The 24735-nt window shown below is 37.3% G+C and overlaps 5 protein-coding genes and 1 pseudogene across 5 annotated transcripts; 3 read left to right on the top strand and 3 right to left on the bottom strand.

The window, feature by feature from the left end:
* Positions 1-4040: 4040 nt before the first annotated feature.
* Positions 4041-4862, top strand: LOC141401926 (brachyurin-like). Its single transcript, XM_073982495.1, has one exon. The coding sequence runs from the start codon at positions 4041-4043 to the stop codon at positions 4860-4862; it is 822 nt and encodes a 273-aa protein (XP_073838596.1).
* Positions 4863-6713: 1851 nt separating this feature from the next.
* LOC141401922 (brachyurin-like) lies at positions 6714-7559 on the bottom strand. The gene has a single exon (XM_073982489.1). It carries the CDS (start codon positions 7557-7559, stop codon positions 6714-6716), a length of 846 nt encoding a protein of 281 aa, XP_073838590.1.
* Positions 7560-10103: 2544 nt separating this feature from the next.
* Positions 10104-10949, top strand: LOC141401919 (brachyurin-like). The gene has a single exon (XM_073982485.1). The coding sequence runs from the start codon at positions 10104-10106 to the stop codon at positions 10947-10949; it is 846 nt and encodes a 281-aa protein (XP_073838586.1).
* A 1496-nt stretch (positions 10950-12445) lies between these two features.
* LOC141402165 (brachyurin-like) lies at positions 12446-13319 on the bottom strand. Its single transcript, XM_073982948.1, has one exon. The coding sequence runs from the start codon at positions 13317-13319 to the stop codon at positions 12498-12500; it is 822 nt and encodes a 273-aa protein (XP_073839049.1). The 3' UTR covers positions 12446-12497.
* A 2700-nt stretch (positions 13320-16019) lies between these two features.
* On the top strand, positions 16020-20479 carry LOC141401911 (collagenase-like; annotated as a pseudogene).
* Positions 20480-22315: 1836 nt separating this feature from the next.
* Positions 22316-23137, bottom strand: LOC141401909 (brachyurin-like). Its single transcript, XM_073982464.1, has one exon. The coding sequence runs from the start codon at positions 23135-23137 to the stop codon at positions 22316-22318; it is 822 nt and encodes a 273-aa protein (XP_073838565.1).
* Positions 23138-24735: the final 1598 nt, after the last annotated feature.

Genomic DNA, 24735 nt, shown 5'->3' with positions numbered 1-24735 from the left:
AGGAAACGTTTTTGCAAAATTTTGGTGTCCTACGTCCTTTACATTAAACGTTATTAGTAAAGTTCCACTAAAGTGCACATATTTCGCACTGTGCAGCGCATGTTTGACCGGACAAAACGAGGAATTGATGGGTCATCCGCCGTACAGTCCTGTCTGGGAATCCAATGACTTTATTTGTTTCCAGCATATCAAGAAAAAAAGGCATGGTCAACGAGTTTCGTTGCCAGAAGATGCTGTAAAGGTGTTCAAAGACCATGTTTTAGAGGTGTCTAAATCGGAGTGGAAAAAGGGATTATACAATTGGTTTGAGCGCATGAAAAGCGTATAAATCATTCTGGAGACTATTTAGGAAACAATAAAACTATTTTTGATAGTAAATATTCGCGTTTTCATTGTTAGGTCAGACAGTTATCGTTCAGCCCTCGTATACGTCCACAAAACAAACAAAACACAAAACAACCCAGCAAACCAAATGTCTGATGTCAGACACGTCTGAACAATTTCGGAAGCAAAGTCGTTGAGATTTCGTTCCGATTTCTAAACGATTTTTCGGAGAGGAAATAGTTCAGATTTTGTACCGATTTCGGAACGAATGTCGGAAAGAAATTTCCTTTCCGAATTTCCCAAGGATTTTCTTCAGATTTCGTTACGAAATCGGACCGAAATCGATCCGATGTCGCTCTGACATTTCGTTCCGAAATTATGTCAACCACTTCATACAACTTTCGTTAAGATATCGTTTCGATTTCGGATCAGATATCGGACCTATCGTCCGAATTTCGTTCCGATTTCGTTACGATGTCTGTACGATTGGTTTGCTGGGAAAACACAAATCAGAGATGATAATTGCTATAGTGGTCATTACTGTTTAGTGCAGGAGGAGGCATTGTGACTCACAAGAGAGCCAATGTGCTCTAAGTGAGCGTAAATTTGTTATCGCTCACAGCCTGTGTAGATGCTAACACGTTGTGAACAACAACAAATTTATGCTCATTGAGAGCACAAGAGAGACCCAAAAATGTTCTCTGCCTCACTCTGGTTTAGTGCATGGATGCTCAAATTAGTTGGTGTATTAGTAGTGGTAACACACTCTCCCCATTGCTAAGCAATGGCAAATCAAAAGTAAAGAGAGAATACATATGGTTTGTTTTTACGCTACCGTAAGGAAGCGAGCGCCAATGGCTTAGTGTATTGGTGTCCACAAAAATGAGAGAGGATTGATGGGAGACTAATGTCCCTTTGATAAACAACGGCTGGCATAGCTCTCATTTGAATTCGTTATTCCCTGTTGTTACGACAACGTGCAGGATCTGTGATAAGCCAATGAGAGAACAACAACATTGAGTACTGAAGGCTCTCGAAGAGACATACACGATCGAGTATCTTCTCACTTCTCTTACCTTGTCTGTTGAACAAAAGACACAGTACCCTTGAGATTGCATCTCTTTATTCTCTTCCATAGAACACACAACCCTGATGGGATACTGGAGGATTTTTAAATTTCTATGGGTAGGTTTATTTAGATCTACTTAAGTTCCATTACACGGTGAGCCTTAACTAATTTTAAATGGAAGGTGCTTACACCTCGGAAGTTTTTGCTGATTCTGAAACTACAATGCTCACAGATGAGAAATATCATGAAACAAAAAAATCGCCGGAGGGATTTTCAAATAAATCGCGATTTATTTTCACATTTTTAGGGGTTCTTTAGGTTTTCACGATTTTGCTTAGAAACCGCGAGTCCTATGTAAATGGGACTAAAGAAAATGTTGTAGATTTGAAAATTCGCCACAAGATTGCCATTTATGATATTTTCGTAGGTTTTGCCGTTTTTGAGATATAGATGTTCAAATCGAGACAATGCACTGACTGTACCGCCTCCTTATAAAACAATGTCATTACTGCAATTTTTCAAATAAAACTTATTAACTTGAAAATGGTACAACCTAGAAAAAAATAAACCATCCAGTCTTGAAGAGAATTTTCACAGCTTTAACATTTTCTTTAGTCCCATTTTGATATGACATGCGGTTTCCAAGCAAGATCTTGGAGACTTAAGATAAAAACCTAAATATTTGAACTGAACCTCTATATCTCAAAAATGGTAAAACCTAAGAAAAAACCTAAAGGTCAGTCTTGTAGAGAATTTTCACAGCTACAACATTCTCTTTAGACTCATTTCGATACGACTTGCGGTTTTCAAGCAAAATCGTGAAAACCTAAAAAACCCTAAAATTGTGAATTTCGATCGCGATTTATTTAAAAATCCCTCCGGCGATTTTGTCTCTTTTTTTATTTTTCTCATCTATGAACATTGCTGTTTCAGAATCCGCAAAAACATCCCATGTGTAAGCCGTTTTCATTAAAAGTTAGTTAAGGGACACTGTGCATGATATTGTTTTATAAGGGGGCGATACAGTCAGTGCATTGTCCCAATTTGAACTTCCATATCTTAAAAACGGTAAAATATACGAAAATATCATAAAGGGCAATCTTGTGGAGAATTTTCTCTGCTACAACATTTGCTTTAGTGCGATTTACATAGAACTCGCGGTTTCCAAGCAAAATCGTGAAAACCTAAAGAACCCCTAAAAATGTGAACTTAAATCGCGATTTATTTTAAAATCCCTCCGGCGATTTTTTTGTTTCATGATATTTCTCATCTATGAGCATTGTAGTTTCAGAAACAGCAAAAACTTCCGAGGTGTAAGCACCTTCCATTTAAAATTAGTTAAGACTCACCGTGATTAACTTCTTCACCACTTAAGTTTGATTTTCTCCATTTCTCCTTGTATTTCCTCCATTCCAGTTTCCCCCCTTCCTCTCGTCTCCTCACTCCCTCTCTCTCTCCTTTCAGGACGAACACAATGTATCGCTTGTCACCGAGTGGAGTAGCTGTCTACTAAAATTGCAGCGCAACCTACAACCAAATTTAATCTAAGGTAAGAAACTTTGAAAAAAAAATCTTTGATACTGCATTCTTTAAAACGAGCGTCATCTTAACGTCAACTAGTGCATAGTGCATACATTTAGGCGCTGCAGATTGGGGGCCTGGTGTGAATTTAAACAATGGATCTGTATTCCTCTTAAAGATAGAAAATTAACTTGATTTAAAGACCAGACAACTGAATTTAGGATCTTAAAGGATTGCATTACCCCTTGCTGTGTTCATTTAGCATTTAATATAACCTAGGGGGCGCAATGTTTATACTGAGTAACCCATTTATACATGTCGTAAATGTGTTGTAGTTTGGTCCCTAACCCGGCGTTTACAAATGCCAGTATTGGCAAGACAACAGCAAAAATTCAAACCTTTTCCACAAATACATTTATAAATTTTTAAATATGTACTCAGAAAAGTATGAATGTATTGGTGAAATGGTTTGTAACTTTGCTATTGTCTTGCCAATACTGTCTGTGTGTAAACGCCTAGTTAAAGTAGAAGGCTTTAAAGTCTTTAAAGATTTCTAACTCAGGTTTATGTAGGACAAAATCTCTCAACATGAATTTGCTATTCTGACCACATTTCAATGATTTATTGTTTACCTTATTTGTGACAACTTTAAAGCGGAAAATTGATAATGACGCTAAAAGATAAGAACTTCAGACATAACAAATTTAGGCAAGGGTCGTGCGTACTATAGCATAATATTTCGATATCAGAAGTTAATTAATAGAGTCAAAAATGAAAAATATGATATAAAAGATATTTCGCCAACTTGCAAATTGGAACCACACAAATCTCATAAGCATTCTGCATAATCTAAATAAACAAAAAAATAAAAAACAATAGTGTGTCTCTAATTGAATTTGATAATACAAATTATGACAAATAGAATATATGATAAAGGATGGAAAACGGTGTGCATTAAAAACATAATGCCCTAATTAATGTTTACCGACCAATGGCAATTGACTTAGATAAAGCGTAGTTATGCATTTCAGAGAATACTAGACATCTGGATGAATGTTATTTTTCTTATAAAAACCTCTAAACATTTGGGGAAAAGACAGTAGTCAATACCTAAACAGCGTTGACAATGAAAGTATTCGTAGCTTTGAGTTTGTTGGTGGCCGTTGCCTCGGCCGTTCCATTGGTCCCCTTGATGCCCTTGGAAGAATTGGAGGGCCGCATTACCAATGGTGAATTGGCCAAGCCTGGTCAATTCCCCTATCAAGCTGGTTTGAGTTTGGTGTTCGGTAGCTCCGGTGCCTGGTGTGGTGGTACCTTGATTTCTGACCGTTGGATCTTGACCGCTGCCCATTGTACCGATGGTGCTGATGGTGTTACCGTTTACTTGGGTGCCATTGACATCAAGGACGACAACGAAAAGGGTCAACAACGTATCTACACCTCCAAGTCCAACATTGTTATCCACGCCGACTGGGATCCCAACACCTTGAGCAATGACATTTCCTTGATCAAATTGCCCGTTGCCGTTGAATTCAACGAACGCATCCAACCTGCTGCTTTGCCCAAGATGGACGGTCACTACTCCACTTATGAAGGTGATATGGTTTGGGCTTCTGGCTGGGGTAAGGACAGCGATAAGTCTACCACTGTTTCCCAATTCTTGCGTTACATTGAAGTTCCCGTTATGAAGCAAAGCACATGCAAGACCTACTACTTGGGTGTTGTTACCGACAAGATGATCTGCATCAGTACCTCTGGCAAGAAGTCCACCTGCAATGGTGATTCTGGTGGTCCCTTGGTATACAAGCACGATGGCGTCAACACCGTTATTGGTGCCACCTCCTTCGGTATTGCTTTGGGTTGCGAAAAGGGCTTCCCAGGTGTATTCACCCGTGTCACTTCCTACTTGGATTGGATCGCTGAAAAGTCTGGTGTTGTCAACAAGTAAATGATGTCAACAATTTGATTACTCTGTTGAATAAATTGTTTAAATTATAAATTTTAATTTGAGTTTCTTGGGATATAAACTAGGATGTTATTTGGGTGGGCACAAAGGGTACATGGGAATCAATTAAAGAGAAAGTCTTCAATGGACATAACTTGATTTCACTTCTAATTTTAATTATCAGTAAAAAGAACTATTTCGCATGAACATCCGATAAGTTACAAGGTGCAGCTTCACACATTTTACGGAATACAATGACTGAGTAAAATTGGCTCTGAAATTGCATTTGTCTCCGACCTCAGACTCTGAGATATTATTCTTGTTTAAAGGTATAAACACTTAAAATATATTTCCATGGGAAATGCTCGATCAGAGAATTAAGAAAATCTTGCTCTGACATTGAGGGTTATAGTTTTGGCTCGGAAAATATTTCTTCGGCCATGAGAACATAATATCTGAAAAAAAATATTTCTTAGGCCGTTACAGACCACCGAATTGTTTTGCTACAATAAAATACCATTTTATTAAAGTGAGAGCTAATAGCCTTCTGTAACAAGGTTTTCTGAGAAAAATCACGTTTAGATGATCTCAGATAATAGCGAGTTTTGTGTTTTTTAAGCTGAGTAGGGAGGGTATATGGACACAGACAAAAATAGCCACATAAAATTGTTCCGGATAGATATCGCTTTTTTTCCTTACCCAAGATACATACAACCCTTGTGTCGATAAAACTACCACCGATTTATGAGTAAAAGGCTTGTGTATTGGATATTTCTAAAATCACTTCTTAATCAACATTTTTAGGAACATCATTACCATTGCTAAGAATGATTATAATAACAATATAAGGATCATGCCTTGGCTATATGTAACATATTTACCGACAAAGACTAAAAACTACAACCGATGTAAGAGCAAAAGGCTCGTATCTAGGATTATAAAAGCACAGAATGTTTGTCAACATGAGGATCATGTCTTGGCTAGGGCCAACATATTAACCGACAAAGACTATAAAACTATCATGCCTAAGATATTTATAAAAGCACTTCTTATCGACATTTTAGGGACATCCTTCCTTACTATTACCAAACATGTTTATTAGTACAAGGATCATATCTTGGCTATGGTCAACATATTTACCGACAAATACTTGAATTCGAATGATAATATCAACAGATAACGCCACCAACCATAGTTATTATAAAACATCGGATTTTTGCATGTTTTGGAAATTTCAAACAATTCTAACTACGTTACTATATAGAATTATGTCGTTCTAATAATGTAAATTGGATGTCATATTAAAAATTATCAATAATACGTACAAAGAAACCTATTGTTTAATAAACGAATTATTTGCATTATAATTTTTAAAAATATGCAAAAATCCGATGTCTAGTTATTATTTCTGACAAAAGGTTTGTGGAAATGCCTTGAAATTGAAATGAGAATACCAGCAGATACTATGAAAGATGACACAAAGTGTTTAAGAAATATTATGAGCAGAGACAGTGGCTAATATTAAAAATATAATAGCTAAGGCTCACATCTCCAGGAGAAAAGTGACAATCTTCTCAAATATCATATGGGAGTGAATTGGCCAACAACTCAGGAAAAATAACATTATAAACAGTTTTCTATAAAAAACATAGGTATCACTAGTGAATCCAATATTTCATCAGTTTTCAGCTTTGAGAAACATATTTATATTCTCAAGCAATGAATCAATTATCCAAATTCTTACATGACCCCTTACAAAAAATCCCCCAGCCATCACTCAAAAAATAACTCAAATCACATTTTATAAAATAAATAATTTATTTAACAGAGTATTCAATATCACGATAACATCATTTACTTGTTGACAACACCGGATTTCTCTTCGATCCAATCCAAGTAGGAAGTGACACGGGTGAATACACCTGGCCAGCCCTTTTCGCAACCCAAAGCAATACCGAAGGAGGTGGCACCAATAACGGTGTTGACACCATCGTGCTTGTATACCAAGGGACCGCCAGAATCACCATTGCAGGTCGACTTCTTGCCAGAGGTGCTGATGCAGATCATCTTTTCGGTAACCATACCCAAATAGTAGGTCTTGCAAGAGCTCAATTTCATGACGGGAACTTCAATGTAACGCAAGAATTGGGAAACAGTGGTGGCCTTATCGCTGTCCTTACCCCAGCCAGAAGCCCAAACCATATCACCTTCATAAGTGGAGTAGTGACCGTCCATCTTGGGCAAAGCAGCAGGTTGGATGCGATCGTTGAATTCAATGGCAACGGGCAATTTAATCAAGGAAATGTCATTGCTCAAGGTGCTGGGATCCCAGTCGGCGTGGATAACAATGTTGGACTTGGAGGTGTAGATACGTTGTTGACCCTTTTCGTTGTCATCCTTGATGTCAATGGCACCCAAGTAAACGGTAACACCATCAGCACCATCGGTACAATGGGCAGCAGTCAAGATCCAACGGTCAGAAATCAAGGTACCACCACACCAGGCACCAGAGCTACCGAACACCAAACTCAAACCAGCTTGATAGGGGAATTGACCAGCCTTGGCCAATTCACCATTGGTGATACGACCTTCCAATTCTTCCAAGGGCATAACAGGGACCAATGGAAGGCGTTGTTGGAGTGGCATAGTGCCGGCCGAGGCAACGGCCACAAATAAACTTAGAGCGATGATTGCTTTCATTGTCAATGAATTTGACTACTGTTTTTGCCAAGTCTAAGCAATAAGTTTTTATAGCAAAATATGAAGCTTTGCTAAAACGGAAGATCCAGCAACAACAGCGAATAGTTTTATCTTATCCATTTGTTCTAGAAATGGCAAAAAAATAATAATAATTCAAAATATTGGTCAGTGCATGCCTGTCACACTAATTGAGACGCAGTCAAACTCAAGAGCAGCATAAGGTTTGATAATTATGTTATCGTCCATATTGGTTGGATGAGTTGTTTGTTTGTCGCTGATTTTCTGAAAAGATATGGTTTCACGTCAATATTCGCATGTATTTGTTTGAAAACAAAAATATTGTTACGGAACTAGGTTTAGATAAACTTCGTGTGAACGTTATTTGTATGAAATAAAACTAGGGTTTGTTTAGATTACGGGTTCTACAATGCTTTATTTACTTTATTACATTTATTCACAATCGACTTTAATTAGGAAGCACACAGCTTAACTCTAATCAGAACACACAGTCTCAATTACAACTGACCCACAACTCCCCGGAATGTTTGCCAATCGCTTCTCGTTACCGATGTTTCTAGACTGAAGATCTGGTAGCGAACTATGACATATACATACATATGGCCGACAGAGTGACAAACACAAGAGAATTTAATGAACAGCAATGACGTCTCTGCATGGTCAAAACAAACATGAAAGAGTACAACAAAAACAATAGCAAACTAAACGGTAATTGCATGTTGTTTTCCATATAAAATACCTGGGTTCGATTCCCAAGCCAGAAATCATAAAATTTTTCAGCCTTGGCAAGAAAAACTCTCAGATGTAGGCCACATTTCCTGAGTATTGCAGCCATGCTTTACTTTTTACAAGTGGTGTCTTGTGGCACACCGTTCGGACTCGAAGATAATACGCAGAAAAAACAAAAGTATGATTTTTTTACTAATTCCTTTCATATTTTTTTGTCCAAATTTTTGTATTCATGTACACAATACTATTTTTGCAAAAGTATGAATGCTTTTCTAAAATAAATTTTCTAGTTTCCCCTACATTTCCCATTATTTTTTTTTTTTTTTTCTGGCAAAACCCCGTTTTTGTGCTTTGCCTATAAAGATGCTGTGGTTTTGCTTCTATTGTTGTTGTCTTTCCTCCTCTCTATCGTATCTACACGCTCATTGACTCCGTGTCAACAAAGCACAACAGCTTAAACAACCACCACTACCACATTAACAAACCAAACACGTATAGATTTCGTTTGTTGTAGGAAATACTTACTATATCAATAGAATTATTTCGCATATACAATTTTTGAATTTCTTTAATATAAATGCAACATCTAAAAAAAATATAAACAAAGTTCTGATAATAAGTTACTTTTTCTTGCTTTGAAGAAGATTATTTTCAGTCCTATGGAAATGAGACTAAAGAAAATATTGCAGTTATAATTCTCTACAAGATTATTCTTTAATATATTTTCGTAGGTTTTACCGTTTTTGAGATATAGAAGCTCAAATTGGGACAATTCGCTGACTGTATCGCCTCCTTATAAAACAATGTCAAGCAGGGTGAGCCTTAACTAACTTTTAATGAAAACCACTTACACCTGAGATTTTTTTGCGGATTCTGAAACCGCAATGTTAATAGATGAGAAAAATCCGGGAACAACAAAAACTTGCTGTAGAGATTTTTAAATAAATCGAAGTTAAAGTTCACATTTTTAGATTTTCACGATTTTGCTTGGAGACCGCAAGTCCTATCTTAATGATATCCAATCTTAAAGAAAATGCTGTAGCTGTGATAATTCTCTACGAGATTGGTCTTTACAATTTTTTCTAGGATTTTCCAATACCAAGCAATATCCTGAAAACATAAAAACAACCTAAAAATGGGAACTTTAACAGCGATTTATTTAAAAATCTCTACAGCGATTTTTTGTTGTTTCCGGATTTCTCCTCTATGAACATATTAGTTTCAGAATCCGCAAAAACTTCTCAGGTGTAAGTTTCATCCGTTTAAAGTTAGTTAAGGCCCACCGTATAAGAGGTCCTGCTGTTGTTTTATTACAAGATGTGAACTTTAATGTAAAGCAAGAATACGAAAATATTGGTGGCAGAAAGTTTGAATTGTAACATTTAGTTTAGCCTATGATTTGCTTTGAAATGTCCCACTTCTGATTCTCTCTGTACAAATACATTACCCAAAAAACACCACAAATAAAATAGCAAATCATATCTACACCAGCCCCTTCAAATAGTTCGACAAACTTCTTCGCAAGCACCCATCCATAAAAACATAAACACTAGAAAATCCCAACAAATCAAAGCTACCTATAATTATGAACGATAACAATTATCAAAACTAAAATCAAAATATTGATTGAATGCGTTTTCGGTCACACTTTTACGCTACTACCAAAAAAGTCGACTGTCTGCGGGATAAGTTAAAAAAGTTATCTCGCTGAAGAATACTTTTGGCAAAACAAACAACTTTTTTCCTATAAAAAGCCCATCGCTACTGTGATTAAGACAGTAGTCAAATTCATTGACCATGAAAGCAATCATCGCTCTAAGTTTATTTGTGGCCGTTGCCTCGGCTGGCACTATGCCACTCCAACAACGCCTTCCATTGGTCCCTGTTATGCCCTTGGAAGAATTGGAAGGTCGTATCACCAATGGTGAATTGGCCAAGGCTGGTCAATTCCCCTATCAAGCTGGTTTGAGTTTGGTCTTCGGTAGCTCTGGTGCCTGGTGTGGTGGTACCTTGATTTCTGACCGTTGGATCTTGACTGCTGCCCATTGTACCGATGGTGCTGATGGTGTTACCGTTTACTTGGGTGCCATTGACATCAAGGATGACAACGAAAAGGGTCAACAACGTATCTACACCTCCAAGTCCAACATTGTTATCCACGCCGACTGGGATCCCAACACCTTGAGCAATGACATTTCCTTGATCAAGTTGCCCGTTGCCGTTGAATTCAACGATCGCATCCAACCTGCTGCTTTGCCCAAGATGGACGGTCACTACTCCACTTATGAAGGTGATATGGTTTGGGCTTCTGGCTGGGGTAAGGACAGCGACAAGGCCACCACTGTTTCCCAATTCTTGCGTTACATTGAAGTTCCCGTCATGAAATTGAGCTCCTGCAAGACCTACTATTTGGGTATGGTTACCGAGAAGATGATCTGCATCAGCACCTCTGGCAAGAAGTCGACCTGCAACGGTGATTCTGGCGGTCCCTTGGTATACAAGCACGATGGTGTCAACACCGTTATTGGTGCCACCTCCTTCGGTATTGCTTTGGGTTGCGAAAAGGGCTGGCCAGGTGTATTCACCCGTGTCACCTCCTACTTGGATTGGATCGAAGAGAAATCCGGTGTTGTCAACAAGTAAATGATGTTACCATGATATTGAATACTCTGTTAAATAAATTATTTATTTTATAAAATGCTATTTGAATTATACTTTGGTTTGTTGGCTGTCGGTATAGGTTGTTATGGGGTCTGTAAGAATTTGAATAATTGATAAAATATTGGTTTCACTTTTGATACCTATGGTTTTTAAAGAAAACTGGTTATAGAGTTCTTTTTCCTGAGGAGTTGGTCAATTCATTCCCATATGATATTTGGGAAGATTGCCACCTTCTCCTGGATATGTGAGCCTTAACTATTATATTTTTAACATTAACATACACGCCACTGTCTGCACTCATAATACTTCGTAATAATTTTGTGGCATCTTCCATAGTATCTGCTGGTGTTCTCATTTCAATTTTAAAACATTTTCACAAACCTTTTGTCAGAAAGTATATTCTATTAATAATAACTATGGTTGGTGCCGTTGTCTGTTGATATTATCATTCGAATTCAAGTATTTGTCGGTAAATATGTTGACCATAGCCAAGATATGATCCTTGTGCTGATAAACATGTTTAGCAATAGTAAGGAAGGATGTTCCTAAAATGTCGATTAAGAAGTGCTTTTATAAATATTCTATGCATGAGCCATTGATAAGTACGTGTGGTAGTTTTATAGTCTCTGTCGGTAAATATGTTGACCATAGCCAAGACATGATCCTTATGCTGATAAACATTTTTAGCAATGGTAAGGATGTTCCTAAAATGTCGCTTAAGAAGTGATTTTATAAATATCCTAGGCACGAATCATGGCTCATATCGCGGTGGTAGTTTTATCGACACTAGGGTTGTTTGTATCTTGGGTAAGGACAAGAATGCTACCTATCCTGAACAATAATAAACGGGCTTTGTCTGTTTCGATATATCCCGCCTACTCAGGTTAAAAACTCTATATAAAGATGTTCTTCCCTAAAGTAACTATTTTTTGAATTATTTTAGCCGTGATTTTCTCGGAATGTCCTGTTAAAGAGGATCATTAGCTCTAACTTGTTTAAATAGTATTAGTATTAATAATTTGTCCAGGATTTCTGAAATGTTTTTTACTATTGTGAAATGTTCACAGACGTGAGAAATATTTCCCAGGGCAAAACAATCTCCCTCAAAGACAGAGAAAGATCTTCATAAACCCCGGATCAAATGCTTCCCATGGGAATATTATTTTAAGCAATTGTGGAATTCCACCTTTAAAAGTGTTAAATTCTCAGAATCGTGGGGCATCACAAATTCAATTTAGACCCAATTTTACCCACTGCTGTCCAAAAGTGGAGAGAAGTTGTGCACCTTGTACAGTCTCGGATGTTCGTAAAAAATATTTATTTTTTACTAATAATTAAAAGTGAAATCAAGTCACGCCTCCTATACACTTTCCTTCAATTGCCTCAGATTCAATAAAGTAATGGAATTGATTCCCCATTCACAAATTAGCCCCACCCAAATTGCATCCGAGTATATAATCCAACAAACTCAAATAAAATTTTATAATCGAAAGAATTTATTCAGCAGAGTAATCAAATTGTTGACATCATTTACTTGTTGACAACACCAGATTTTTCTTCGATCCAATCCAAGTAGGAGGTGACACGGGTGAATACACCTGGCCAGCCCTTTTCGCAACCCAAAGCAATACCGAAGGATGTGGCACCAATAACGGTGTTGACACCATCGTGCTTGTGTACCAAGGGACCGCCAGAATCACCATTACAGGTAGATTTGCCATCCTTGCCGCTGATGCAGATCATCTTGTCGGTAACCATACCCACGTAGTAGGTTTTGCAGGTGCTTTGTTTCAAGACGGGTACTTCAATGTAACGCAAGTACTGGGAAACAGTGGTGGCCTTATCGCTGTCCTTACCCCAGCCAGATGCCCAAACCATATCACCTTCATAAGTAGAGTAATGACCGTCCTTCTTGGGCAAAGCAGCAGGTTGGATGCGTTCGTCGAATTTAACAGTAACGGGCAATTTGATCAAGGAAATGTCATTGCTCAAGGTGCTGGGATCCCAGTGGTCGTGAATAACAATGTTCGACTTGGAGGTGTAGATACGTTGTTGACCCTTCTCGTTGTCATCCTTGATGTCAATGGCACCCAAATAAACGGTAACACCATCAGCACCATCGGTACAATGGGCAGCAGTCAAGACCCAACGGTCAGAAATCAAGGTACCACCACACCAGGCACCGGAGCTACCGAACACCAAACTCAAACCGGCTTGATAGGGGAATTGACCAGCCTTGGCCAATTCACCATTGGTGATGCGTCCCTCCAATTCTTCCAGGGGCATCAAGGGGACCAATGGCACAGCCGAGGCAACGGCCACGAATAAACTTAGAGCGACGAATGCTTTCATTGTCAATGGATTGACTACTGTCTTGCTCGTTGCAATAGCTTAGTTTTTATAGCAAATTCTAACGATTTGCTAAAATGAAAATACAACAATATATTCTTTTATCTTATCCATTTGTTCTAAAAATTAAAAAATTAATTGAAAATATTGGTCAGTGCATTCATTGCAAGCATATGCGGTTTGATACTTATGTTATCGTATTGCAAATCAAATTGTTTGTTTGTCGAGGGTTTTCTTAAAGATATTATTCGACGGCAAGTTAAAAAAAAAAAATAAATTATATTAGAAAAGATCTGAATAAGTCAGCTTCTATAAGAAATAGATAGCCGGGCCACTTTTGTTGAGAAGAATCAGCGTCCTTCTGTGAGAAGGAGACCAAACCATCTGCTTAGACTAAATAAAAACAAATAAAATGTAATTAAGGATGATTCAAAGCCTTGTAAAAAATTTTATGTGTAAATGAGCTAATGATCTTCTATAGACCTTGTTGTGTCACCCTGATTGCACGCGTCAAACGCACGAAACCACAATGGAACGTTTTTGAATAAAGGTAGTTATTCAGATCACGACAGCTGTTTTTTCTGATAGGGGGCAACACCACGCAAAATGACGTATGTGCAATCAACTTCCGCCGCCATTTAAGTAATTACAAGAAAACGAAGCGAACGAACAAATAGAAAAGTGGTTTTGAAGCTAAAAGTTAAGCTTCAAAGTTTAATTGAGCTTAGAGTTAGGAGATTCCTAACCCCAACTGGAATTCCTGTTTGTTCCGCCAAAATTTCTTTGGCAACATACCGGTGGTGAGTGGAAAAACATCTAATTTGCAATGGAAAACAATTCCTGACAATTTTTTTGTTGGTTTTCTTGCAAATCTCTTTCTTCCTTTTACTAGGATGAGTTGCAAATCTCCTCGTGGCCCTCTTTATGTGCCTCCCTCATACACCGTGTCTATCATCTAGAGTTCTGGCACCACATTGTTTGAAAACCAGCATTCGCTTAAACAGGTACCCAGTTGACGTGAAGGGTGAGCAAAACGAATTTTACGTGGAGAAATTGTAACCTGCATATTACAGCATTGCAAAACCATTCCGCCATTTTGGAAGAAGGCAACGTTGCTGTTTGCGGTTCAACTAGAATATTCCCTCGCTTGCATTGCCCGAAGTACAGGTTGAGCCTTGCATCGTCATTCACCTGAGAAATAGCAAGAAATACCACCACTTGGACCGCTATCCAATTAAACATCAGTCATCTTTTGATTCGGACCCAATCTCGTTTGCCTATTGAAGTCACGTAACCCCACCACCACCGGGATACGTTAACAATCATATCGTATGCATTAAAAGGAGGACTTTCATCCGAGCAATAACCATTGTAACAACTTTTGGATTCAGGATAAGTACACAAAAGCCGTAACGTCCAAATTGTGTGTGTCAAATAGTGTCACAGCCTTGAGTGATCCTGTTGCGACCAGTGTAAAAGATGTTTAATTAGTATCCAATACCTTTCCGTCACAGACGGGAAAGTATTTGGATCTAATTTTATATCCCATCGACGATCAGCCGATAGTATATACCAGAATATGTGATTTATCTTTTTGCAATCATAAATTGTGTCAATTTATATGTATGTGTACGTATGTTTGTATGCCTAGATCACATTATGTGCCATATAGCTAACGGTACGTCTACGCGCAATAGCTTATGTCAGTTTTAGCTAACGGTTTAGAAATCACGTTCTACTGGAGTACAGTTGTTCAGAAAAATATTTTTAAATTTTTGGAGAGTGATTATCTCACACCATTAGCCCTTTGGATTAAATTATCACGAATTAGCTATTAAAGGTCTTCGGTAGAAAAGTGACTATTGCAGACTTTTGGCTACTCAATTAAACGGCCATAATTTATTGGTCTGTTCCAGTACTGCAAGAATCTACTAATTTGTACTATTTTTTCCGATAACATAAAGGAAAAAATGTTATCGTAGTAAAAAATAGTAGCTTGTTACAGGTTCTGGAACAGAGCATATCTTTCGACCTGTGTAAAAAAAAAAACAGTGATTATTTGAAATAATTTTAAAAAAGATCACATATCCTATTGCTCGTGAGGCACCGCAATAATACTATATTATATACATTTTTGTATTTCATTAATTTTATATTCGATTCGTATACATTGAGTAATGTGCTCAATATAAGAACGATTTTATTGGATCCAATCCTACCACGATTAATTCTGTAAATAACAATTAACGCCTGTTAATGTTAATCCCATTAATTATACAAAATTATTAGAGTTAAATCCGGTCCATATTCTATGACCACACATAGTAACCATTGAGCTCAATAGGTTTTGTTTGTTTTGATTTACCAAGCAGTGAACTTAGTGCGCAGTGTCACTTAATGGGATAAACATATGATAACGATATTTCATGGGCGTAATAGAGATATTTACGCCCATGAAATATCGTTATCATCCTTCATAATTATTTTCACTATAGGATCATTATGGATTTAAATTAGATCTAAGATATCCTATAACGTATTATATAAAATGTTAAGACCTGACCCTGTATGAATAAAGAGGGTATAATGAATTTCTTTATAGCCCAGTTGTTAATGGAATTTACTATGTTCTGAGTTATTTGAGAAGGTGATGTAAGGTAGCACCAGCCAAGCTAAATATATTTTTTGGGGTTTTCATAAGTCATGAGACCCGTAAGGGGATTTCGAATGTACATGTTCGAGCAAGGTCGATGAGCCAAGCCGGTGCATGGATAGAAACACTCACAAATGTTGCATACACAACAACAGCAGGGTATGACTTGACACAGTATTCCAAGCTCGTAGCATGTTACAAAGTGTGATAGTCTTCCCGAATACCCAAGCAAACAAATATCAGGATATTCAATATGATTATCAAATATGCACTACTGTCTGACCTTTATTCTACGATCTGAGTAGGTAGACGGTAGTGGCCCAAATAAAAAAGCCATTAAAATTGGGTCAATTAGATGAAGCCGCTATCGCTACCCGAGAGACAAATATGCAAAACACAGACTTCAGTCAAAAATGCTACTTATCGACATATGTATAAGAAGAGGGTCGTGTCTAAGATACATGGAAAAAGAGTTCATGGTTTTTTACATATTTTCGTTCATGATGTATATGTGCAGTTTCTCATATCCATCTGAAAGCCACCATTTTCTTTTTTTTTCAAAAAAATGTAAGATTTTCATCAGATGCTAAACCACTTTCCTAATTTTCCCTACATTCTCATTATTTGCTCTCATATTTCCTCTCATGTGTGGTAAATGCTCTCAAGTTCATTCTCATTTTCTTTTGAATGATCTGGTCGCCTCATAGTAAGTTTACATTTACGAAATCCACTCGATTTCAACTGTCAATTGCTTAAACGTCGAATGAAATCCAATGGATTTCTTGTTAGAAATGATCGGTGATGAGAGTAAGATTGAAACTCACCACAAGTGAGATTGAATTTGTGCACACAGCAATTCCCCAAGGGCGTCATGGTGGTTAAGGCAGGCGTAAATCGTTTAGTTGTATTTCAGTCTGGTTGTTGTGTTGTGGTTTGTTGATACAGTGTCAATTTGATGGTGAGATGATGAGACCGTTACAAAGAAAAAGAGAACAAAGTTGAGAGCATTTACCAAACAAGAGAGGAAATACGAGAGCAAATAATGGGAATGTAGGGAAAAATAGTAAAGTGATTTTGCATTTCATGAAAATCTTACATATTTTTGAACAATAGTGGTTTTCGGATGGATATAAAAAACTGCGCATGTATAATATGTGAGGTACCTGTACAAATAATAAAGGATGATCCAAAGCCTTTTCAAAAATATGTAAGATTTTCATGAGATGCTTAACCACTTTCCTAATTTTCCCTACATTCTCATTATTTGCCCTCATATTTCCTCTCATGTTTGGTAAATGCTCTCAAGTTTTTTCTCATTTTCTTTTGAATGATCTCATCGCCTCAAAGTAAGTTTACACTTACTCGATTTCAACTATGAATTGCTTAAACGTCAAATGAAATCCACTGGATTTCTTGTTAGAAATGATCGGTGGTGAGAGTAAGATTGAAACTCACCACAAGCGAGATTGAATTTGTGCACACAGCAACTCCCCAAGGGCGTCGTGGTGGCTAAGGCATGCGTAAAGCGTTTAATTGTATTTCAGTCAGGTTGTTGTGTTGTGGTTTGTTGATACAATATGCCTGTTCGATAACTTTGCAAGTAAAAAGATTTTGCAAGTTCTTGCAAGACTTCTCAATTCTCTTTTACTGAACAAGTTTGTTATCGAACAGCATTTTGTAAAAGTTTGTGCATATTTGTACAAACTTTTAGGTTATCGTACATACCTAATGTCAATGTGATGGTAAGATGATGAGACCATTACAGAGAAAAACAGAACAAAGTTGAGAGCATTTACCAAATAATAGAGGAAATATGAGAGCAAATAATGGGAATGTAAGGAAAAATAGGAAAATGAAAATCTTACACATTTTTGAAAAATAGTTGTTTTCGGATGGATATAAAAAAACTGCATATGTATCTTATGTTAGGTACCTGTACAGTATGAAAAAACTACATTATCAACGTAAATATGAAAAAATTCTTGAAATATTTTTTTCTGTGTAAACCCACTTGATAGGGAAATTGACGTTCAGAGGCCACTTGGCCATTGATAATGCGTCCTTCCAACTCAGCCAATGATATTTTGGGTAGGCGTCTAGGGATTGGTGGCACAACGCCAACCATTGCCAGGCAAAAAATAAACTTAGAACTACAATGGAATTCATCGCGAAAATGTTAACTGTAGGGTGTCAAAAAAACCGGTTTTTCCAAACAAAACGGTTTTCGGTTAACCGAAATTTTCAAATTTTTCAAAAACCGGTTTTCGGGTTTTAAAAATTTTCAAAACCGGTTAACCGGTTTAAACCGGTTTTGTTAAATAGGTACAAATTTGTTCATAATTGATATATATTTGACTAAAAATGTGCGGCAAGGGGTAAATTAAGTATAACGACTTCGGTTTTATATAATTATCTCATAATATCCTTGTTATTTGACAATAAACCTCGAAATGGGGACAGCAAAATTAAGACCGAAATTCTGACCTAAGTATAGTAAAAGCCCTTACAAATATATAATGTGTACCAAAAGAATTTATTATGTTCTGATTCTTCGTCTTGCTTTGCCAATCTCAAATTATCGTGAAATTACTAAAAATTCGGCGGCTATTTGAATAACGACTAAGTTGGACCAAACATTCGTTTTAATTTGTAGCTCTAGTTCCAGTTCACTGCATTAGTTCAAAAATGTAACGTATACGCAGATTTTTCATACAAATGGTGTGACCATTGGAACTGCGTGGTGAACTAAATTTGCACAACTCTACATTTTACACAAACTATTTTTCAAATTTAAAGGTATCTGACATTTAAAACTTTGCCGTACCTTGTGTTAGTTAATTTAGTTTACCATAAAGAATACAATTGTTATGAAATATTAAAACCAGTAAGGAAAGGACCAAAGTCGGGCGGTGCCGACTATAAGATACCCTACACCACTGTGAATATGTAAAATATAAATCGGAGCTTTATCCAGATCTTAACCGATTTCGATATAATTTGGCACACTTATTTCTAGACCGAATTCAGTCAAACATTCCAAATTTCATCAAAATCGGACGTATGTAGCGTGTTTGGTGCAGCAAATACGTGAAATCGGGCGAACATTTATATGGGAGCTATATCCAAATCTGAACCGATTTTCACCAAAAGCAATAGCGTTCTTCCTATGGCTAATAAAGTTGTAGTCCCCAATTTTCAGCTGAATCGGACAAAAAATGCGACCTGTATGTTGCGAACAAAAATACATGGACGGACAGACAGACAGACAGACGGACGGACACGCATAAACCGACTCAGAAAGTGAACTGTGGGTCTATTTCGTTTCCTTTTGTATGTTACATACAAATGCACAAAGACATGATACCCTTTACCACTGTGTGGTGTAGGGTATAAATATTACTATTTTTTTAAACCGGTTAACCGACACAAATAACCGGTTTTTTCGGTTAACCGAAAATGACGTTTTTAGCGAAAACCGGTTTCGGTTTTGTAACTTAAAACCGGTTAACCGGTTTCGGTTTTGGACACCCTAGTTAACTGTTCACCACCGCCATGGAAAGGCATGCCTTTTATAGCCAATTTTTAATGCCTTGAGAGTTCATAAATCTTCTTACTATCTGTAAAAGTATTACAAGAAGAAGAAAAGTATTGCAATAACGCAATTAGATCTTCTTCAGTGGAATTTTATAATATAACTACAAATTCCTATCAAAAGTATAGAACATAGGAATTTAGATCTTGCAATACTCAGTTTGATCGTTAAAATATAAACATTATGGTCTTCTTGATGATGTTTGATGGTATCTTCATTACAATATTAGCAGTTACAATAACTTCCGTATAAGTATAAGATTAGAATCATTACCAGTGAAGCCAATTTCACTGCCTGCGTAACTAACAATGAAGCCGTTTGCCTATTTTGCAGGTTGTGTGGGAATCTGTTTGGCTTTCCTTTTTCATAGGCAAAAAAAATCTTCGCTCAACTCCTACGAGAAATTAATATAAAAACTTTTTTAAAAAGCCGATCGCTACTGTAATTAAGAGAGTAGTCAATTGAAAGCAATCATCGTCCGTGCTTATTTGTGGCCGGCCGTTGCTTCGGCTGGCACTACGCCAATTCAACAACGCCTTCCGTTGGTCCCTGTTATACCATCGGAAGATCGTATCGCCACTGGTGTATCCCTATCAAGCTAGTTTGAGTATGGTGTTCGGAGACTGGTGTGGTGGTTTCGTGATTTCTGAACTTTGGATCTTGACACTGCCCATTGTGCCGATGTTGCTACCGTCTACTTGCGTGCCATTGACATCAAGGATGACAACGAAAAGGGTCAAGAACGTATCTACACCTCCAAGTCCAACATTGTTTTCCACTCCGACTAGGAACACCTTGAGCAATGACATGTCCTTGATCAAATTGCCCGTTGCCGTTGAATTCAACGATCGCATCCAACCTGCTGCTTTGCCCAAGATGGACTGTCTACCGACCATGGTGATTCTGGCGGTCCCTTAGTATACAAGCACGATGGTGTCAACCTCCTTCGGTATTGCTTTGGGTTGCGAAAAGGGCTGTTCAGGTGTATTCACCCGTGTCACCACCTACTTGGATTGGATCGAAGAGAAATCCGGTGTTGTCAACAAGTAAATGATGTTACCATGATATTGAATACTCTGTTAAATAAATTAGTTATTTTATAAAATGCGATTTGAGTTATTTTTTGAGTGATGGCTGTGGGATTTGTAGAAATGGGTCAAGTAAGAAATTGAATAATTGATTCATTACTTAAGATTATAAATAGGTTTCTCAAAGCTGAAAACTGGCGAAATATTGGATTCACTAGTGATACCTATAGTTTTTATAGAAAACTGTTTATAATGTTCTTTTTTCTGAGGTGTTGGTCAATTCACTCCCGTATGATATTCGAGAAGATTGTCACTTTTCTCCAGGAGATGTGAGCCTTAACTATTATATTTTTAACATCAGCATACACTCCACTGTCTGTACTCATAATACTACGTAAAAACTTTGTGGCATCTTCCATAGTATCTGCTAGTATTCTCATTTCAATTTCAAGACATTTTCGCAAACCTTTTGTCAGAAAGTATATTCTATTAATAACTATGATTGGTGGCGTTGTTTGTTGGTATTAGCTCTGTTTCTTTACGCGCAAGAATCTTCAAGTTTACCACTTTTTGCTCGAAAAGCTTCCTTTACTTCAGACACCTTATAATTCATATGGAAGCAGTTTACAACTCCTACTACTTCTGCCGGTTTTACCATTTTCAAAAGTAAAGCAACAAACTAATTATCATCGGAATTCAAGTATTTGTCGATAAATTTGTTGACCACAGCCAATGCATGATCCTTATGCTGATAAACATTATTAGCAAAGGTATGGATATTCCTAAAATGTCAATTAAGAAGTGCTTTTATTAATATCCTAGGCATGAGCCTTTTGTACGTACGTGTGGTAGTTTTATAGTCTCTGTCGGTAAATATGTTGGTCCTAGCCAAGACATGATCCTTAAGCTGATAAACTTTCTTAACAATGGTAAGGATGTTCCTAACATGTCGATTGAAAAGTGAAATATCCTAGGCACGAATCATTGCTCATATCGCGGTGGTAGTTTTATCGGCACAAGGGTTGTTTGTATCTTGGGTAAGGACAAGAACGCATTGTATGCGGAACAATAATAAACGGCCTTTTGTCTGTTTTAATATAATCCCGCCTACTCAGGTTAAAAACTCTTTATAAAGATGTTCTTCCCTAAAGTAACTATTCTATGAGTTATTTTAGCCGTGATTTTCTCGGAATGTCTTGTTAAAGAGGATCATAAGCTCTATTAGTACTAATAATTTGTCCAGGATTTCTGAAATGTTTTTTACTCCTGTGAACAAATAAAATGTTCTCATACTTGAGAAATATTTTCCAGGGCAAAACAATTTCCCTCACGGTCTGAGAAAGATCTTCATAGTCCCCTGATCAAATATTGTGGAGTTCCAGCTTTAAAAGTGCTAATTTCTCAGAATCGGGGGGTATGACAAATTCAATATAGACCCTATTTTACCCATTGCTGTCCAAAAGTAGAGAGAAGTTGTGCACCTTGTACATTCTCGGATGTTCGCGAAAAATATTTATATTTTACTAATAATTGAAAGTGAAATCAAGTCACGTCTCTTATACACTTTCCTTCAATTGCCTCAGATTCAATAAAGTAATGGAATTGATTCCCCATTCACAAATTAGCCCCACCCAAATTGCATCCGAGTATATAATCCAACAAACTCAAATAAAATTTTATAATCGAAACAATTTATTCAGCAGAGTAATCAAATTGTTGACATTATTTACTTGTTGACAACACCAGATTTCTCTTCGATCCAATCCAAGTAGGAGGTGACACGGGTGAATACACCTGGCCAGCCCTTTTCGCAACCCAAAGCAATACCGAAGGAGGTGGCACCGATAACGGTGTTGACACCATCGTGCTTGTGTACCAAGGGACCACCAGAATCACCATTACAGGTAGATTTTCCATCCTTGCCGCTGATGCAGATCATCTTGTCGGTAACCATACCCACGTAGTAGGTTTTGCAGGTGCTTTGTTTCAAGACGGGCACTTCAATGTAACGCAAGTACTGGGAAACAGTGGTGGCCTTATCGCTGTCCTTACCCCAGCCAGAAGCCCAAACCATATCACCTTCATAAGTAGAGTAATGACCGTCCTTCTTGGGCAAAGCAGCAGGTTGGATGCGTTCGTCGAATTTAACAGTAACGGGCAATTTGATCAAGGAAATGTCATTGCTCAAGGTGCTGGGATCCCAGTGGTCGTGAATAACAATGTTCGACTTGGAGGTGTAGATACGTTGTTGACCCTTTTCGTTGTCATCCTTGATGTCAATGGCACCCAAATAAACGGTAACACCATCAGCACCATCGGTACAATGGGCAGCAGTCAAGACCCAACGGTCAGAAATCAAGGTACCACCGCACCAGGCACCAGAGCTACCGAACACCAAACTCAAACCGGCTTGATAGGGGAATTGACCAGCCTTGGCCAATTCACCGTTGGTGATGCGTCCCTCCAATTCTTCCAGGGGCATCAAGGGGACCAATGGCACAGCCGAGGCAACGGCCACGAATAAACTTAGAGCGACGAATGCTTTCATTGTCAATGGATTGACTACTGTCTTGCTCGTTGCAATAGCTTAGTTTTTATAGCTAAATCTAACGATTTGCTAAAATGAATATACAACAATATATTGTTTTATCTTATCCATTTGTTCTAAAAATTAAAAAATTAATTGAAATAATGGTCAGTGCATTCATTGCAAGCATAGTAGGAAAACATTTATTCTTGGAAATATGTGGTTTGATACTTATGTTATCGTATTGCAAATCAAATCGTTTGTTTGTCGAGGGTTTTCTTAAAGATATTATTCGACGGCAATTTAAAAAAATTAAATTAAATTAGAAAAGATCTGAATAAGTCAGCTTCTATAAGAAATAGATAGCCGGGCCACTTTTGTCAAGAAGAATCAGCGTCCTTCTGTGAGAAGGAGACCAAATGGTCTGCTTAGACTAAATAAAAATAAATAAAATGTAATAAAGGATGATCCAAAGCCTTGTGAAAAATTGTATGTGTAAATGAGGTAATGATCTTCTATAGAAGTGTGATAGTCATCCAAAATTCCGAAGCAAACGAATATCAGGATATTCAATATGATTATCAAGTATGCATTACTGCATGACGTTTATTCTACGATCTGAGTAGGTAGACGGTAGTGGCCCAAATAAAAAAAACCATTAAAATTGTGTCAATTAGATGGAGCTGCTACTACCCAAGACACAAGTATGCAAAACACAGACTTCAGTCAAACATGCTACTTATCGACATATGTATAAGGAGAGGCTCGTGTCTAAGCCACACGAAAAAAGAACTTCATGATTTTTTACATATTTTCGTTCATGATGTGTATGTGCAGTTTCTTATATCCATCTGAAAGCCACCATTTTCTTTTTTTTTCAAAAATATGTCAGATTTTCATCAGATGCTAAACCACTTTCCTAATTTTCCCAACATTCTCATTATTTGCTCACATATTTCCTCTCATGTTTGGTAAATGCTCTCAAGTTTGTTCTCATTTTCTTTTGAATGATCTCATCGCCTCATAGTAAGTTTACATTTACGAAATCCACTCGATTTTAACTATTAAACGTGAAATGAAATCCAATGGATTTCTTGTTAGAAATGATCGGTGGTGAGAGTAAGATTCAAACTCACCACAAGTGAGAGTGAGTTTGTGAACACAGCAAGTGCCCAAAGGCGTCATGGTGGCTAAGGCAGGCGTAAAGTGTTTAGTTGTATTTCAGTCAGGTTGTTGTGTTGTGGTTTGTTGATACAGTGTCAATGTGATGGTGAGATGATGAGACCATTACAAAGAAAACAAGTAAGAATAGCGTTAAGTTCGGCCGGGCCGAACTTGCTATACCCACCACCAGAGCTGAATTGAAGTAAAATGAAATAATTGGTTTCCTTTCGTGCATGAAGAAGACTTAATACTAAATTTCAGCAATATCGGTAAACACCGTTCTGTTGGGGCTATTTCAAAACGTCAATCAATACCGACAAATTTCTGGCGTAAAGTTTTTAGACTCAAAGAAGACTAAATGCCAAATTTCTTATATTTCAGTAAGTAAATGTATCTAAAACTTAAAAAATACCGACCTATACTGATAATACTATTCTGCAATATTTTATAACCCC

This window comes from Musca autumnalis, unplaced genomic scaffold (assembly GCF_047663935.1).
Source record: "Musca autumnalis isolate F117 unplaced genomic scaffold, ASM4766393v1 scaffold_4, whole genome shotgun sequence".
Lineage (NCBI taxonomy): Eukaryota > Metazoa > Arthropoda > Insecta > Diptera > Muscidae > Musca > Musca autumnalis.
This window is presented reverse-complemented; position numbering and strand designations above follow the sequence as displayed.